The following is an 18,106-nucleotide window of genomic DNA, read 5'->3' as shown; positions in this document are numbered from 1 at the left end:
CAAATAATTTATAATTTTAAGAGTTTTCTTTTCATGGCACTTGATCCAACTTCTGATGTTTTTAGAGGTCCCCACTTGCTCTGCTCCATATTTGTATTGTTGTAATGGACTTCAGAGCATGATAACTATTCATATTTTAAACATAGTGAAATTCTCTTCTTTTCAAATCTCCACTTGGCTATGTTAAGGAAGGAAATGGAAAATACTTTCTTAGAACCTGCGTAATATGTATAATTTTTAAAATCTTTGTAACAGAGTAACCGTATACATATAGGAAAGGTAATATAGATATCCATAATGGATAGGTTTGTACGCGGTACCAGTTATCAGTTGGGTGTCACGTGACTTGTACAAAAATAGAATTGCTAAGTTGAATGTTGAAAAGCACTCTAGTGCAAGGGTATAAGCATATTTTGGAGAGAAAAAAATTTATACATATAAAAAGGTAAACATAGTCTACCCGAAAAGTACTGGTGGCTAGTTTGTGCTGATTGGGAAGTACTGGTAAATTTGCCTAAAATGTGTACAATAGCTAAAAATTCCTAATTCACTTAAATTCTGCAATGAATAAAAATAAGGTTATGCAACCAGAATCAGCTCCCAGCAAGTTTTAAAATATACATGATATAAGCAATTATATTCCATATTTCAGCTCAAAAAGTCTAGTCTATGCCCTTGCTTTTTTTAGGTTAATTAGGAATAGGCTTATCCTGCTAGCGATATTCTTTACATTCTCTATCGCTTTACAGCTCCATAGCAACTAGATAAATTGATAATTTATATAATTGGTTTTTTTTAATATTTCCTTTAAGTTCTTTTGATTAGATTTAATAATTAACGATAGTTTCATATTCATTTAAGCATTTTTTGTAATTATTAAACTTAAGGATCCACTTCTCAGGATCACTTGTACTGCGTCAAGTCAACGCTAATGACGTCATTTATGAGACAAGTTTTGCTTCTAATTACTCGGCAATATTGTTATCAAATGTTACTTGCCTTTATTAATGATTGATAAAATAAATAAATGCAATTTGTTATTTACGCCTCATCATGTGGTAAAATTAATTTTTGTCGCTTTTTGAATTTTTAAATGTCGTTACAATGAAACTTCCCATACGGTGCAACACAAATGTGAACTCAGGCCTTCCTTAACGCAGCTGAGCAGTCAAAGGAACATCAAACTAGTTCATTAATATACATTTTGATTATGGAGTGTAACAACCCCGATTAAGGTCACCGTGAGTGACCTACTATTGAAATTTTTTTATGACTTACCATTCTTAAATCGTAAAATAATTATCCTTGAAACTATGAAATTTCGAAAGCTAGACCTTCTCAGGTCATGTACCATGTAATTTATAAACGCTCTTGATTTTGAAGTAGTTCACATTTTATCAGAAAAAAAACTTGTATCCCTGGAAAATTTGTTTTCGTATATTGTTTACATTAACTGTTCTTGTACTTCGGTGTATATCAGAGAACTACATTTGTTTGTTTTACTTGAAAATGAAACATATCAACTTCGAAGGCAGTATATCTGAGAATATATACGTAAAACATCAATAATATATTTGTTTTGTATTTTTCAATTAATGCGAGAATCGCTACCAAACCAAACGAGGGACCGAAATTCCCATTTTATGGCCTCTCAAACCTGAGCAATTTCTGATGCTGCAAAACTTGAACAAATACTGACCTATTTTCGTAGGTACTCTCAACTTCAGTAAACGGAAATGCTGACAATTCTTTAATGTCACTGCTAAAAAAAACTAAGAAAAGGGCGGACATGTATATTTTTTCAGGACGATCGATTGATGGATCATTGCATAACGCAGAATAGGCAATATTTTTACCATGTTTTGGCGGGAAATGAAGTGTATATGATCGATTTTTTAAAGGTTTTGGTTTTTCTGGCGGCCCCCAGTGAACTACTCTTTTTCGAAATCCAGACAAACGATATTCTACATGCCAAGAGGTTGCAATCTTAGGCACGGGGCAACATTAACGTCTATTCGATGAGCAAATGTGTAAAGGGCGTAAAATGAAGTCGATAAGTTATCTCAAGCTTTATAATTTATTAATAAATATTCACTATTCCTTTGATTTTGTTCATGTTTGTCCACATATCTGATTTAAGAAAGAAAAGTTTATATTTTTCATATAAAAATTGATTTTGCAGATTAAAAAAGAGTGCAAGGACTTTTATAATCACTGTTTATTTTTTTTCAATGGTTTTTTAACTTAACGAACCTAAACCAAGATAAAGGTAGAATAACAAAAAATGGTTTGCATATACCTTTGGCTCCGTCTCGAGCATGAACAGAATGCTTTCTGGCAAAATCCAAATCATATCTTTAAAATATCTCCTCTCAACGGGTTTTCCTTGAACACAATATCATTGTATAACCCAGACCTTTATGGACAGCAGAAAATTATAGAATAAAACATGACTGCAGTTTCTGTCAATATATTTAATTGCATTTAGGTATACTTCTATCAGTTTTTTTTTTAAATATCAATGTTATTTATAGGATTTTTTTTTCTTTTTCATCTCATTATTTTCAAACGTTTTCAAAAATGAACGGGCCTATATATTTTCCATGACGTAATTAACAACTGCATAAAATATTTAAAATGAAATGAAACCCTCTCTACCTCATTAGAGCATTGAACATTTTTTGGTAAACTGTCAACACAATCAATACCCTAAATGTTTACTTTCATATTTTATTTCAATGAACAGCGTGCTTATTATCTATTATAAAAATCCAGGTTCTTAATTTTCTTCATTCAATTTTATATTGTTGTTTCAACTTCGAAAAATAAAACTCCAGCTTAAATCTTCTAACCAAATCATTAGAAAATACATTTAAATTCACCGTAGAACAAGTGTAAGAATCAGATGTCATTTTATCAAGGGATCAATTAAATACAATCCTTAATTTCATATAAGATATGAATCTCTTCTTTGCAGACACATAAAAACATCAATTATGAGCCAAATAACTTGTCCTCTTCATGACTGTTAATCTGACAAATAGATACTAAACATATATAGGAAGAGGAATCAATATGTAACACAGAACAATAAATGTTCCTCTATTATTCTTCATTAAATAATTTAAGACAAATATAAAGGAGAAAATAATCTAGGGATTTTTTATTATCTACAAGTAAAAGCCTTTAAAAAATCGTGCAGATATATTTAAGTGTTCATATCTAACAAAGATTATATTCTGAAAAAGTTACTGCAACAAAACGTTCGAATTTCAGTTTTAAATTTGAGGTCAAAAATCCAGTAAATATATGGATTGGCAATGTGATTCAGTAGTTGAAAACGAATACAGAGAAAGTAAATATTTTTCTTGTATCCTTTTATTTCTTCTGTGCTTACAAATTCGTAGATGTGTGTAACCAGTGACGTCAGATACGAAACTACGTAGACAATAATGATAACAAGAAACATGACACTGATATTCATTTTAGCTTTTTCTTCTTGGCTTCTTTTTTTCCTAGAGGTACTACTGGATTCGTTATTAGCCTGCGCTGGCTGTTTTGTATCTGTAGTTTTTTTAACACTCGATATTTCCGTTTCCTTAGATACTGTACTAATTTTTCCATCTATTACATTAGATTTCGGATGTGTCCTGGCAGATGAAAGTCTTTCATAAATGGTTTTTGTCACAGGAATGTAAAGAACAGATGTGATGACAATGTTGATAAATGAGAGGAAAAGCAAAACTCCTAGATATGGAATAATTACACTTGAAGTTTTGGTTCCATCATCGATATGACATAGAGAAGCATTTAAAGTGACATTAAATGATTTGAATTCATATGAAATTCTTCTGAATTTCAAAATTGGAGATGCATATCCGATAGAAATCAGAAATATAATTAAGATAGCAATTCTACACACCTTAGGGGACATTTGATGACCAAACGGACGGCATATGATCAAATACCTTTGCAACGCTATAGCAAGAATCAAATGAGCGGAAAATCCACCGGTAAATACGATCAAAAAAGACATCATTTTACACAAAAATACACCAGGGTAGATGTAACGCATGGTGTTATCCAAGTGAAACTGAGTAACGTTCGACAGAGATCCCATAAAATCTACAACAGCCAAAACTGGTATGAAATACCGGGAACTCGATTTGTCTTCTACATATTTAGTGTAGAACAAAATAACAACACAGTTTCCAAATATACCAAAAATAGCCCCAATCAGTTGTATAATGGTGTTCGGAAAAAGCTGTTCCGAGTATTCGTCGGACAAAGTTTGTGCATCTGCCATCTCTGAATGTGGAAGCAAAGAAAGAATTCTCTACCTTCCTCAGAATGAGACCTCCAGATAAAACAGTATCTATTATATTGGAATTTTGACACAAAAATAGTTCCTTTCTCTACCAAAATATACGTCTGAGTGGGCGATGATATTTGTTCAGGGAAATATGTGCTAGGTTCTTTGTCATTTTAAATAAATGATCAAATTTCGAGGAAGAGTATGTTTAATTTTAGATACAGATTGTCTGCTTCATTTCCAACTTTACCCTGGACTTGTTTAATATAATTCCGCAGTTCTGTTTGTTCGCTATATAATTTGCACATATGACTTTATTTTAATTTTCTACCAGTGTATATACATATAAAACACATTATTATCTGTTCACAACTTATTTGTACATGTTCAGAATTAAGCATGTTCGTTCTGTTTTTCAGTCATGTTTTTATTATTTCTTCAAGGTTTGGTAAAACTGCAATAGAATATTGTCACATATCTATTTAAACATTAAAATTGCAATTTAATAAATTATTTGATCTGCATAATATTAAGTGCGTTAACGATATGAAAAAAAAAAGAAATAAACGTCACGTGTTGGACCTTACATGCATCTCTCATATTGGAATATAATCACACAATTATTCTTTAAAAAGCGGAATTCAAAGTAATTTTCACTTGTTTAATATATAAAACCATAATCATGTTAACGTAGGTACGTAAAACCTTTAAATACCGTTTGTTTTCTTTATAAGCAAAACACTAGCAACAACATGGACAAAAGGAACGTACCACAACTCTTTTTTTACATTACATTTTGTTTTTAAAAAAATCTGATTGTACACACAAGTACTCTGAGAATGATATTAAAAAGATGCTTGAGTTTCTGATTGACAATATCTATGTGTTTTTGGAGACCAGGTCTTCCAAATATCATTTGGAATTCCCATGGGTACCAATTACGCCCTCTTATTAGCAGACCTATTTTTGTATTCATATGAAGCAGAATTTATTCAAAATCTTATGCATGAGAAAAAGATATCTCTTGCTGTGGCTTTCAACTACACATGTAGATATATCGACAACGTATTCTCAATTAACAATGGTTATTTCCATTCATATGTCGACACGATATATCCCAGTGAGCTTGAAAATAAGATACCACAGAGTCTGATACATCTGTTTCATATCTGGATATTTTACTAGAAAAAAAACTTTAATGGTAATTTAACAACAAAGCTTTATGATAAACTTGTTGACTTTAACTTTTCAATTGTCAACTTCCCTTACTTATGCAGCAATATACCCTTATAACCTGTATATGAGGTTTATATCTCTCAAATGATTCGATACGCAAGAGCATGCTCTACGTATGAAAAATTTCTAAAACGAAGCAAGTTATTGACAAACAAGCTGATGAAACAAGAATATCAACAGTCTCGTTTAAAATCATCATTTTGTAAGAACTATGGTCGATACAATGACATTGTCAGCAAATACAATCTATCATTCAGACTAACGTTTTTAAGTAACAATGTGACAAATGTGATACCCTCATCCTGTCCGACATCGTCAGCATCTGATATTTATTTAGCAATATTTTATTATTCTCTGTATATGATTTCTATGTCTCTAAACTTATGAGATAAGCAAAGCAATGTAATGTGCACGATCTCCATGTAAACCAAAGGCAGATTTCAGACAAATAAAGCTGTTGTAACAAGGCTTTAATGAATCTTATATTAAACATTGCAAAATGTTTTTGGCCGTATTATGAGATAATTTTTGAAAATTTCAACATATCTTTGGGTCAAATTTTCAGTAATTTTTTTTTATATTGTTTGATCTTTGATTCTAGCTTAGTTAATGGTTTTGGATAATGGTTTATTCTGTTTACCTTATCAACATATATGCAGAGAGTTTTAGGCTGATGTGATCGGATGATTGACAATTCATAATAACTTTCTTTGATACCTCTGGTGTGTTCAGGGGGTCGGTGCTTCACCCTATTCTCAATTAATGTTGATTATAGGATGTATTAATTCTATTATTGCTTGTCATCTTCGCCAATTTCATTTTTAAGAAAAATAATCAGTGTTAAAAGTGTAAAAGTGTAAGACTCGGTAATATATCAACTGACGGTGCTGGTTTCTTGAATTACAAAGATTTGGGAATATGAAGCATCTAAATTCATTCAGTTTCAGAATTTACATTCATCTTCATGATTAAGAACATCCAGGAACCATAAGTAAAAGAGGAGGCCTGTTCAGGAAATTTCTTGTTACACAGAACTGTTGAACGTTGTTTACACTTTTTCATTCGTCTCATCCATGGTATATTAATCCATTACGCGTAACAAGAGTGGCCATTGTATTTCTTCTTGTATAGTCGGTTACATTATTAGAATTGTAAAAAATATATAAAAATATGCGATAATGCTTTATATGTACAACGTGGACAGATTTTGAGGACATGTATAGAATCATTACAATATACTGAATCGTGTTCAGCGATATATTTACTCAGTAATTATATGAAAAGCTTCCTTTTCACATTAGAAAGAGATCTGAAATTTAGAATGGGTATCACTGTTCTTTCAATACCATCGTTCTTCCAGAAAAAGTTATCAGTAAACAATATTAATCACTTTGATGCTGCCTTTTAGCGTTCTTAGCCATTGTGTAACATGGAATTTTTGTAAAAAAAAAATTCTGCTTCGGTATTCAAAACTTCTGGCATTTACACAAAAATTGACAATTTTTAAAAAATGTTCATTATCAAGTATAACATTAATTCTACAGTTGTCTCCCATCCTTAAAGAGAATGTCTTCTATAGATTTCTATAGATTCTAATTTCAGTGAATTTCTTACCGATTTTCATTATGAATTTTCCCGATAATCAGACCAATACTTACTGTGTAGTAAGTATAACCGGTCACGGTAGTAAGTATAACCGGTCACGGTAGTACGTATAACCGGTCACGGTAGTAAGTATAACCGGTCACGATAGTACGTATAACCGGTCACGGTAGTAAGTATAAACGGTCACGGTAGTAAGTATAACAGGTCACGGTAGTAGTATAACCGGTCACGGTAGCCTAGTGGTGTGGCGTTCGCTTTGTGATCGGGAGGCCCGAGATCGATTCTTGTTCTCCGACCCGCGTCAAACCTAAAACGTAAACACAGGTATTGACTGTTATTGACCAAGCGCCGGGCACTAGAAGTGAAAGTCAAGGGTCTTTCGGATAAAACCTTAAAAACCTAGGTCCCTTGTCACGGTAGGCGTTGGCACGATTAAGAACCCTCATTGCTCAATGGCCCTGAGTGCCGAATATAGGTCTAGATTTAAAGCCCTTTACTGGTATATAGTGACGTCTCTATTTGAGTAAAAAATTTTCGAATGGGACGTAAAAGAAAAAACAATCAATCCAGCCAGCCAGTAGGTATATGAACTATCATTTGACAGTAGTAACTATGGGCCGAGGATGTTTTTTCCGGCGTCTCATTAAAATCTGTTACTCAACATTGACTTTTTTGGTAAAATTCTGATATGTTATTCATAATTTGGGGCAATTGACTAATATTGAAAAAAGATTGCAATTATTATTTAACACTTGTATAAAATTTATTCAGATGTCGCCCAGATCTAAACTAAAGGCTCTTATTTTGGCGGAATTTTAAAATCATTTCACTTCTTTTGTAGGAGCTCTGGATACATCTGAACAGTTTAATAAATTTAGGGTACCATAACAAACATTCAAAATAAATCTTGACACTACTGTTATATTACATACTACCTAAAGAAGATTGTTTTTTGCTCGTCTTAAAACACATATATTTATTTTTTTATAGGTAAACAAAAGCACACACTTATAATTATATCCAAGGAGGTTTTCAATTTTTTTGTACATCTGATGTTCAAGCATTAGATCTTTTTTCTTCCGATAGTATTTTCTTCCATCTTTCTTTATCTTTGTTTTCTTTGCTTTCAAACAAATATCAAGTAATGAAAACAAAATTTAGATTTTCTTTTGATCTCGGTATTCTTCCTCCTGTTTAACACATTTCTCTGAATTTTCTGTTTCCTGCATTTTTTTGTCTTTGATCGACCACTGAGGTCCCAACATACCAACATGGGGGTTATAATTTGAGCAAATGGGAATTAACATTATGAAATGAAGCTTTCACATAAGTATCAACTCTTCTGGCCCAGTAGTTCTTGAGAAGAAGATTTTGAAAAAAATTTTCCTTTAAATTTCAATGTAAAACGTAGATTATCTGTTGTAACCCCACCCTTCCCCAGGGGGTCATAAACTGAATAAAATTTAATCTACAGTTTATAATGAAGCTTTCTCATAAGTTTCAACTTTTCTGACACAGTAGTTCATGAGAAGATTTTAAAAAGATGTAACTAAATTTTCATTAATTCTTAATTATCTTCCCTTGAAGGAGGGTATGACCCTTCATTTGAACAAACTTGAATTCCATTTATCCAATGATGCTTTGTGGTACGTTTGGTTGAAATTGGCCAGTAGTTTATGAGAAGAAGCTGAAAATGTGAAAAGTGTACGGAGGGTCAGTCAGCCTACGATAGACAAAATGTGATCAATAAAGCTCATTTCAGCTTTCAGCTCAGGTGAGCTAAAACTGTTGACCCCAATCCCAATTATATCGGCACGTGTAAGAATATCGCAAAGTATTTTCTAGATAATTATTACTACTGAACAAAAAATTAACATTCAATCTCCTAATAAATATAACGAAAATAAAAATTGATTTATAAGATATATCAAGAATCATGGTATCTTGGCATAAAATAGTGGTTTACATTAATCCTGGACACAATTTTCTGACCAAAAGCTTTTCTCCCAATATTGTGAGTATTGCGAGTAATGCTTAAATAAATACAACGTCACAGTGTCTATCCTTTTGTCCATTTGTCTGTCTCTCACCGTATTTGTGTGTCAAACTTTCTCTCTTCCTGACCTTAGTCAATATTCTTTAAAAATATACATATCGGCGACAATATGTGCAAATGTTCACGGTACATATTGTCGCCGACAAAATGCGCCGATGCATGACTGTACATTTCGTCGTCCATTATGCAGGAGAAAAAAAGGCTCGTCTCGGTTGGCAAAGGAATTGTCGCCGGCGACAATATGTACCAATGGACGACAGTTTGTGCAGTGAGAGTAGGTACATATTGTCGCCGACGACAATATGTACAAAAAGACAATATGTACCGTCACAAGGGTCTTTATATAACCGACGACTACAGTGACACAGGACAACAGTTTTAAGTACTCGTCCAAAAGACTTTCACTTCTAATGCCGAGCCCTTGGCGAAGGAATTGTCACTTGCAACCAAAACTCAACAATAAATCAATTTTCCTTCAACCTCTTTTCAAGGTCTATTTTACTTTGACATCTTAAGTTGAAACATTTTTGGGTTCTCAGTGTTGTCTCAAAAATATCTGGGAAGTTTCAGTGGATAATAAAGTGATACTGCAGTATTCTTCTATGCAGATACATCAGCTAGTGGGGAATTTTAGGGTTCTAATGAGTCGATATATTGCAATGCCATATACACGATGAAACATTATAAGCTTTTACAATTGAAGTCCGGACGTATTAAGATATATTTGTTGTAACTTTACAAGAACAAAATCTGGAAAAGCTAGATATTTTTTTTAAAAAAATCATATTTTCAAATATACGTTCTACATTTTTATTTTCATTTCTTCCGGCTTTTCTTCCGCCTTCACTTATCTTTTTTCCCTTTTTAAAAGACGTCAGAGAATAAAGATATCTTTGATGATATTTTTTATTTTCTATTTTTGCATTTCTGTCCACTTTTACTTTATCCTAATTTTCGACTTTCTTTACTTCATTTTTTTTTCTATACCGTTGTTTCTGCAAGGAAATTCGTGTGTTTTCATAGAAGTTTAATTGCTTTCCTTTATTAGATACTCCATACATACCCATTTTTTCTTTTGTCTGTCAGTTAAATGTGCCGGTTTTAAAACTTATTTTAGCATTTTAAGAAGACTCCAATTGGGGCACCATACTTACCCCAAGGGTCATGATTTGGAACACATTTGGAACAAACATATACACTAGCTGAGGATGTTTCTTTATTAGTATTACTAAATCATATAAACATAACACAAAAGAATAAATATTTGAGAGGGACTTTGAAACAAAAGTAAATTATGACAGGAATGTCAATGGCGTAATGTCCACAAATGAGGTCGTTACATCCATCACTGTTGAAGCGGCACAAATTGTGAAATTGCAATCCATTGTTTACACTATGGTAATATTATCATCCCAACATGTTACGGCAACAGAACTTTCGAAATTCATTTCTGAATTTGAGGTCAAAGAACCAGTAAATATATGGATTAGCAATGTGATTCAAAAGATTTAAACGACCAAAGAATGCGTAAATATTTCTAACGTACCCTATTGTATTTTCATTGTTTGCAGACATGTAGATATGTGTGACCAATGACGTCAGACAGGAAAGTACATAGACAATAATGACGACAAGAAACATGACACTTATATTCTTTTTAGCCTTTTGTTTCCGACTTTTGTCAATCCTCGAGGTATTATTGGGTTCATCAGTAACATGTTCAAAATGGTTCCTGCCTGCTTTCTTACTAACACTCAACATTTCTGTTTCAATTGATGTCATATCAATGTTGCTATCTTGAACATTGTTTTCCCGATTTCGCATGCCTGGTGGACGTCTTTCATAAATAGTTTTGATGACAGGGATGTAAAGAACAGTTGTAACCAAAATGTTAATAAAAGAGAAAAATAGCAAACTCCCTAAGTATATTTTACCAGATCTTTGTCTGCCGTCTTCCACTACACAGATAGTTACATTATCGGTAATATTAAATGATCTGTCTTTATATATTCCTATGAATTTTAACGACGGAGATGCATAGCCGATGGAAATCATAAATAAAACCAAGATGGAAATCCTGCATATCTTTTTTGACATGTGTGGACCCAACGGACGGCAGATCATTAAATACCTCTGCAATGCTATAGCTAAGGTCAGATGAGCCGAAAATCCACCTGTCAACACAATTAAAAATAACATCATTTTACACAAAAAGACACTAGGGTAAGTATAGAACGTGGTGTCTTCCACGTAAAATTTAGTAACGTTCGACACAGATCCTACAAGATCTACTAAAGCCATAACTGGTATGAAATATCGGGAGCCGGTCTTGTCTTCTACATATTTAGCGTACATCAAAAGAACAACGCAGCACTGTTAAGGCGTACTTCAAAGAAATCAACAGAATATAAACGTGCATAAATACATCACCACATATACGAGCTCTTGTCTCGGATATGTGAGTTTATGGAAGTGACCCTATCATTTTGACCATTCCGGATAAATTAAGTCCATTTAGGTTCATTAATGTCATTCTGTCCGGATAATTGTAGTCCGTTGGGGTAAAGTCTAATATTAAGTATTTCAACTTCCTTTCTAGAAGATTCGAGAAATTGGTAAAGTCACGAAATTTGCAGGAGAAAAATTGCTTTTAATTTTATTTGAATTTGTTAGTCGTAAGAAGTTGAAAGATTTTTAGATTAAGTTTAAGGATTATTTAACTGCGTTTTAAAGCAAATTGAGGCATCGATGGCTAATTTCTGCATCGATTTTTGATCGATTTAAAAGTTTCACGTGTAGGGAAATTTTTTGTGAAATAATTCGGATAGTCTTTGTCAAATAATTATATTTATGTTTTTCGAGCAAAATGCCTAAAGCAAAATTCAAGTCAATCATATCCACACGGAGGAGGGCTAAGAAAGCACGGATGGAGACAACGGAGCCTACGGTTCAACCCGGGCAAGTCCTAGCCTCTGTCTCGGAGCCTCAAGCAACCCCAGCGACCAACGTGCCCGGAACTTCAGCTCATGTAGAGCTTCCCTCACTGGTGTTGTCCACAGCCTCTCAAACAGCCCCATCTACCAACGTAACTGTAACACAACCACAGACAGCAATGGTCTCGGGCTCTGCAAATCAAGTTCAACCGGAAATGAACGCTATTGCTCCAATAGATGTAGCTACCAGTTCTAAAGGTACAGTTGGTAATGATACTTGCATGCAACCAGATATGTTTTTGCCAAATTCTAGTTTACCTTCTATGGCAAATTCAACACAATTATCATTAGGCTATCATGTCGACAACTCGACCAAACAAAAGATTGCTAATGGGGAGTATATTAATTTGGCCCTTCTCTTGGTAAGGGACCCAAGTAAATTACAGGTTTCAACTTTATCAATGGATGCACAGGGTCAGATTATTGCACAACCAAAGAACACAAACAAAATAACATCAATTGACAAATGGACAGACGCATTTCTGATTTTCGCTAGCATTTATCTAACAGCACACCCCAATAAAACGCAGCAATTGCTCAAGTACTTGCACGACGTGAGATTAGGGGCTGAGAAATCGCAGGGTTGGGTCACGTATGATGAGCAGTACAGGTTACGCATGGCAATAAACCCAAATGGTAATTGGGGGGTAATTGACAATGAGTTGTGGCTTGTTTATATGTCACCTTCTGTAGCATACAATAATCAAAGGGCATCTACATATTACAAGTGCTTTGATTACAACTACAAAGGCAAGTGCAGCAGGCTTCAATGCACATATACACATCGCTGTCTTAAGTGCAATGATATGCACCCTGCATTGCTCTGTTTAAGTTCCCAAGCAGCATCTGCTCAGACTTCCCTTAACTTAAATCGTGCCTTTCGTGCAAATGGACCAGCTGGTCAGCAACCGCAGTTCCAAACCCCATACCAGTTCTATGCCAAAAGGCAACCTGGGCTACAAGCAAGACCTTTGGGACCTGGGCGTTTCCCCTATAAGAACTAATGCAGTGATGGAATACTTGGATAAATACCCTGACGAGTCCACGGCCATCTTTTTAAGGGAGGGTCTAATTAATGGGTTTAAGTTAGAATATTCAGGCCCACGTCTTCCTGTGTTTAGCAAGAACTTGGTATCTGCAGTGCAACATGCAGATGTTTTACAGGAAAAAATAGATAATGAAGTTAAGGAGGGGCGGGTAGCAGGCCCTTATCAAAGACAACCAATACACAATTTGCACATATCCCCAGTAGGAGTTGTTCCTAAAGCTGATGGCGGTTGGCGAATGATAATGCATCTTTCATACCCACCGTCAATCAGTATAAATCATAATATTGATCCAGTTTACACTGCTGTTAAGTATACATCCTTCGACACAGTTATACAAACAATAAGTAAACTGGGAAAGGGGGCAGTAATTGCAAAATGTGATATTAAAAGTGCATTTCGGCTACTTAGGGTTTATCCAGGTGATTTCGAGTTACTGGGAATGTACGTAAATGGAAACTACTTTTTCGACAAATGTTTACCCTTTGGATGTGCCATTTCATGTAAGATATTTGAAACATTTTCAACATTTTTAGAATGGGTGGTTAGGGATAAAACTGACATGGACACAATTCACCATTATTTGGATGATTTTATTTTCATTGGTGGGGCACACACTAAAGATTGTAAAATCCTTATGCAAACCTTTCAGAAGGTTTGTGTTGATATTGGAGTTCCCCTTAATCTAGAAAAAACAGTAGCACCTACTACTTGTTTAGTCTTCCTGGGCCTGCTTATTGACACAATCAAAATGCAAATTAGAATTCCCCAGAATAAAGTTAATGAACTTGCTCAACTGCTGCAATTTTGGGTGGGCAAAGAAAAAATTAAATTGTTCGAACTACAAACTTTAGTGGGCAAGTTGAATTTTTTTAGTAAAGCAATACCTGGGAGTAGAGCATTTAATAGACGTTTCTACAATGCGATGAGAGGACTAGACAAACCATATTTACACATTAGAATAACAAGACCAATGCGTGAGGACTTGAGAACATGGCTTGAATTTGTAAAAAATTTTAATGGGGTGGTGTATTTTCCAGATAGTGAATGGAGTACTTCAGATACACTTGAACTTTTCACAGACAGTGCAGGGTCAGCAGAGTTAGGCTGTGGGTGCTATTTTAAGGGTGAATGGATCTATTTCCAATGGCCTGCAGATTGGGCTAATACAGCAATTTTAAGGGATATTACTTTTTTGGAGTTGATACCTATTGTGTTATCTGTGTGGGTATGGGGGAAAAGATTGCAAAATAAAAAAATCATTTTCTTCATAGACAATATAGCCTTAGTTCACATTTTAAATAAACAATCATCGCAGTCTGAAAGAATTATGTCATTAGTTAGGCCACTAATGCTAGCATTGTTAAGATATAATATACAATTTAAAGCCAATCACATACCAGGTAAAAGTAATTGTATTGCTGATTCTATATCCCGCAAAAAGTGGGAGGTTTTCAGGCGCCTTGCACCAGCAGCGGACCCAGAGCCGCAGACCATCCCGGGGCCATTCCAGATATTACTCTCTCAGTTGAAGTAGAGCGCTTGTTCAACGCATCTATGTCCTTAAATACTGCACAAGCATACACAGTTGGGATTCAAAACTTTGACCATTTTCGCGAGACACAAGGATGGTCGCTCACTTGGCCGCCACCAGATACGCACATAAATATGTTCATTGCCCAACTGTCATTAAGGGGTTACAAACATTCGACAGCCAAGTCATATATTACAGCAATTAGCTTTTATTGTAAAAGTAATGGCATTAATGACCCAACAAAGACCTTTGTGGTGCAAAAACTTTTACAGGGCATGAAAAGATCAAATCCGGGTGGGGATAGTCGTTTACCAATTACATTGGATATCTTGTTTGTCATAATACCTAAACTTCAGGTAATCTGTAGCAGCTCCTACGAAGCCGCTTTATATAAGGCAGCTTTCTTGCTTGCGTTCCATGCATTCCTAAGAATAGGTGAAATTGCCTTATCAAAGGGCAATACAGTTAAAACCATATTACAAGTGGAAGATGTTTCATTATTTGCCAGTAAATTGACAATTAGTATTAAACATTCGAAAACAGATCAGATGGGTAAAGGGGTGACATTAAGCGTTCAGGCATCGCATGGGGAAATGTGTCCAGTTAGAGCTATGCAAGCATACTTACTTGGGCGTCCAACAGTTACGGGCCCACTTTTCTGTCATTTTTCAGGAAAACCCATGACTCGTTATCAATTTAGTTCAGTGTTGAGTAAAGCTTTAAATACGAGGGGTTATCAAAAAGTTCGTGGACTAGCGCCATAAAATTAAAACCGCTATTTGTACATCAATGAATTTTTAAACATTTAATCAGCATCATCTTTTCTGTCTGTAAAATAAACTATAAATCATAAGTTTTATTTTTTAGTGAATCTTAAATGTTTTTGTAAGCAATGGTATGTCCAGGCGGCGCAACCTCGAAAAGAACGTATTTTCTACCTAAGTGTAACTGAGAAAAACTCTTCTTATATGAGCATTTGGCATCCGAAAATCCCATTAATTCACTAGTGTGATATGACACAATTTTTTCGTAAAAGTTGTAAGTTTTACCTCATTCTGAACATTCAATGAAATTTTATCGTAAATTTTATTTTGAATGTCCAAACAGTAAAGAGGTTAAAAATGACGTCGAAAGGGGGTAAGGTGTCATTTTACAACATTTTATAAAGTTTCAGCCCCTGAAAAACCTTGCATAGCCTTAGAAAATGTTTAAACAGGCTACAGAAAATAAAATTCATCCAAAGTACTTGTTTTTAAATACCAAAAGAGATTCAGCAAGAAAGGAGATACACGGTTAATATCGATTTGTAGTCAGGGTGTCCAAAGTCAGTCACGTCGAAAAGTGACGTTGATCATTGGTTGACGTTGAACTCCGACAAGAAAATTATGCTGGCAAAATCAAGCGAGGATATTTCTCTATGTATAGATTTAATATATACAATATTAATGCATTGAAATCAGGAGTTCATGACATTGTAAAGTCATATAAACAAGACGGATTTAGGTCTTTACTTTACTCCAGAGACTCTCATCAAGATAAGTGTATTGAGACAGAAGGACCGTGCATTGAGAAATAATGACGTTGTCGGACATCATGAAACTAAACGGCGACAGCGCCGGGTGATCATATAATGCCCTTTTTATTTAATGATAATTTGGCAAATAATCATCATATCAAGCTGAAATTTTCAACACTTCTTCAAATTTTGTTGTTTTATGTTCCCTATAAATTTTGTAATCAACGACTACATAGTATTAATTTTATCGCATCAGTCCACGAACTTTTTGATAACCCCTCGTATGTCCACCATTGACAGTAGAAATTATAAATCACATTCGTTCCGCATTGGAGCGGCAACAACGCTTGCTCAACAAGGGGCATCAAGGGAAGTTATTCAAAATTCTGGGAGATGGCGATCTAATGCATATTGTTCATACATTCGCTAATCATGTCAAATGCTAACATGCATCTAGTTTTTAATTTAGGCTATTATAAAGTTTGGATCGTGGGATCATCCATTGTCAAGAGAGCTTTTTTAGCATCAAGATCAAGAACAGGGGGTCACAATCTTAATGTACCAAATACATGCATATGGTGGCAGGGCTATGGGGGTATGATCTTGAGTCAGCTGATCCCTAAACTGAAGCTTCTGCAGAGATTAGAAGATGAACCCAATCTTGTTATTATTCACTGTGGGGCAAACAATCTTGGCCTATTAAAGTTGAAAGACTTGTTGCAACAGCTGAAAGAAACGCTATTAAAGGTATCAAAACTATTCCCCAATTCAAAAATAGTCTGGTCAGGTATGCTCCCTAGGTTTGTATGGCGTTATTCAAACAATGTAAAAGCCATAGAAAATGCAAGAACTAGAATGAACAGGGAAGCTATTAGGGTGGTTACAGCACAGGGTGGGGCATACATTAAGCATTTACAGTTTGAGAGTAAGCATAGGAGTTTGTTTCATGACGATGGGGTTCATTTATCACAATTGGGGAACGACTTATTGTTGAACAATTATCAGGGAGCAATTGAGCATATTAGGTCTGGTCAGGGTAATGCATTCCCGGCTAAATGAGCGGGCCCTGGTCGTGGTGACCAATTGCGTTGGGGTACTGCCGCCGCCACTATGGTTCTTGGCACCCCATTTGTGGCGGTTGCAGTGCCATAACCTTTTGTGATAGGCTTAGGCCAGCACACAAATGGTTATGGCCCTTGCAAGTGGCGTATTCCGTCGCACCTCAACGCAATTGGAGGAGTGCAACACATTAAGCTCATTACATTTGATTATTTTGATATTGAAGTTTGAACTGTTGAATTTGTACATTGAATTGAAATTGATTATTCAATATTGATTGCTAATTGACTATTGGGCATTTAATTATAATTTGACTTGGGCATTTAAGAGTAATTGACTATGAATTATTATTGTATTGGTGACGTCCATGCACTTGTGACCTACCCAGTGCAGGATTCGCCCAATTTGGGGCCGTCACATATTTTGTATTGATTGTTTATTGTTATTGAGGGGTAGCCCTGTGGTAACCCCTGAAATGAATCACCGCGGCCAGAAGCGCCACAATAAACAAGTATAAATATATATCTTGTTGTTTATAGGGAATCTGAGATAAACCTTTTTAAACTGAATTTATTTTTGTAAAGGTACTATATCATCTTATGACTTTAACATTCTTTGAAATAAAATTGTATACCCCGCTCTGTACTGAATTTGGTTTGGTCACGTTATTTGATAGTCACGTGAGAAATGCATGTAATGTGTACTGTATGTAGGTCACAAAAAAATTTCAATATCGCAAGGGCATACCC

General features: G+C 34.7%; 1 protein-coding gene across 1 annotated transcript; it reads left to right on the top strand.

Annotated features, from left to right (window-relative positions):
- Positions 1-11,914: 11,914 nt before the first annotated feature.
- On the top strand, positions 11,915-13,206 carry LOC133179703 (uncharacterized). The gene has a single exon (XM_061314396.1). It carries the CDS (start codon positions 12,076-12,078, stop codon positions 13,204-13,206), a length of 1,131 nt encoding a protein of 376 aa, XP_061170380.1. The 5' UTR covers positions 11,915-12,075.
- The last annotated feature ends 4,900 nt before the right edge of the window (positions 13,207-18,106 follow it).

This window comes from Saccostrea echinata, unplaced genomic scaffold (genome assembly GCF_033153115.1).
Source record: "Saccostrea echinata isolate AGI-Se365-2 ecotype Australia unplaced genomic scaffold, CSIRO_AGI_Sech_v1 ptg000005l, whole genome shotgun sequence".
NCBI lineage: Eukaryota > Metazoa > Mollusca > Bivalvia > Ostreida > Ostreidae > Saccostrea > Saccostrea echinata.
This window is presented reverse-complemented; position numbering and strand designations above follow the sequence as displayed.

Coding starts and splice junctions, on each gene's coding strand:
- LOC133179703 (XM_061314396.1), top strand. CDS start 12,076: ATGCCTAAAGCAAAATTCAAGTCAATCATATCCACACGGAGGAGGGCT.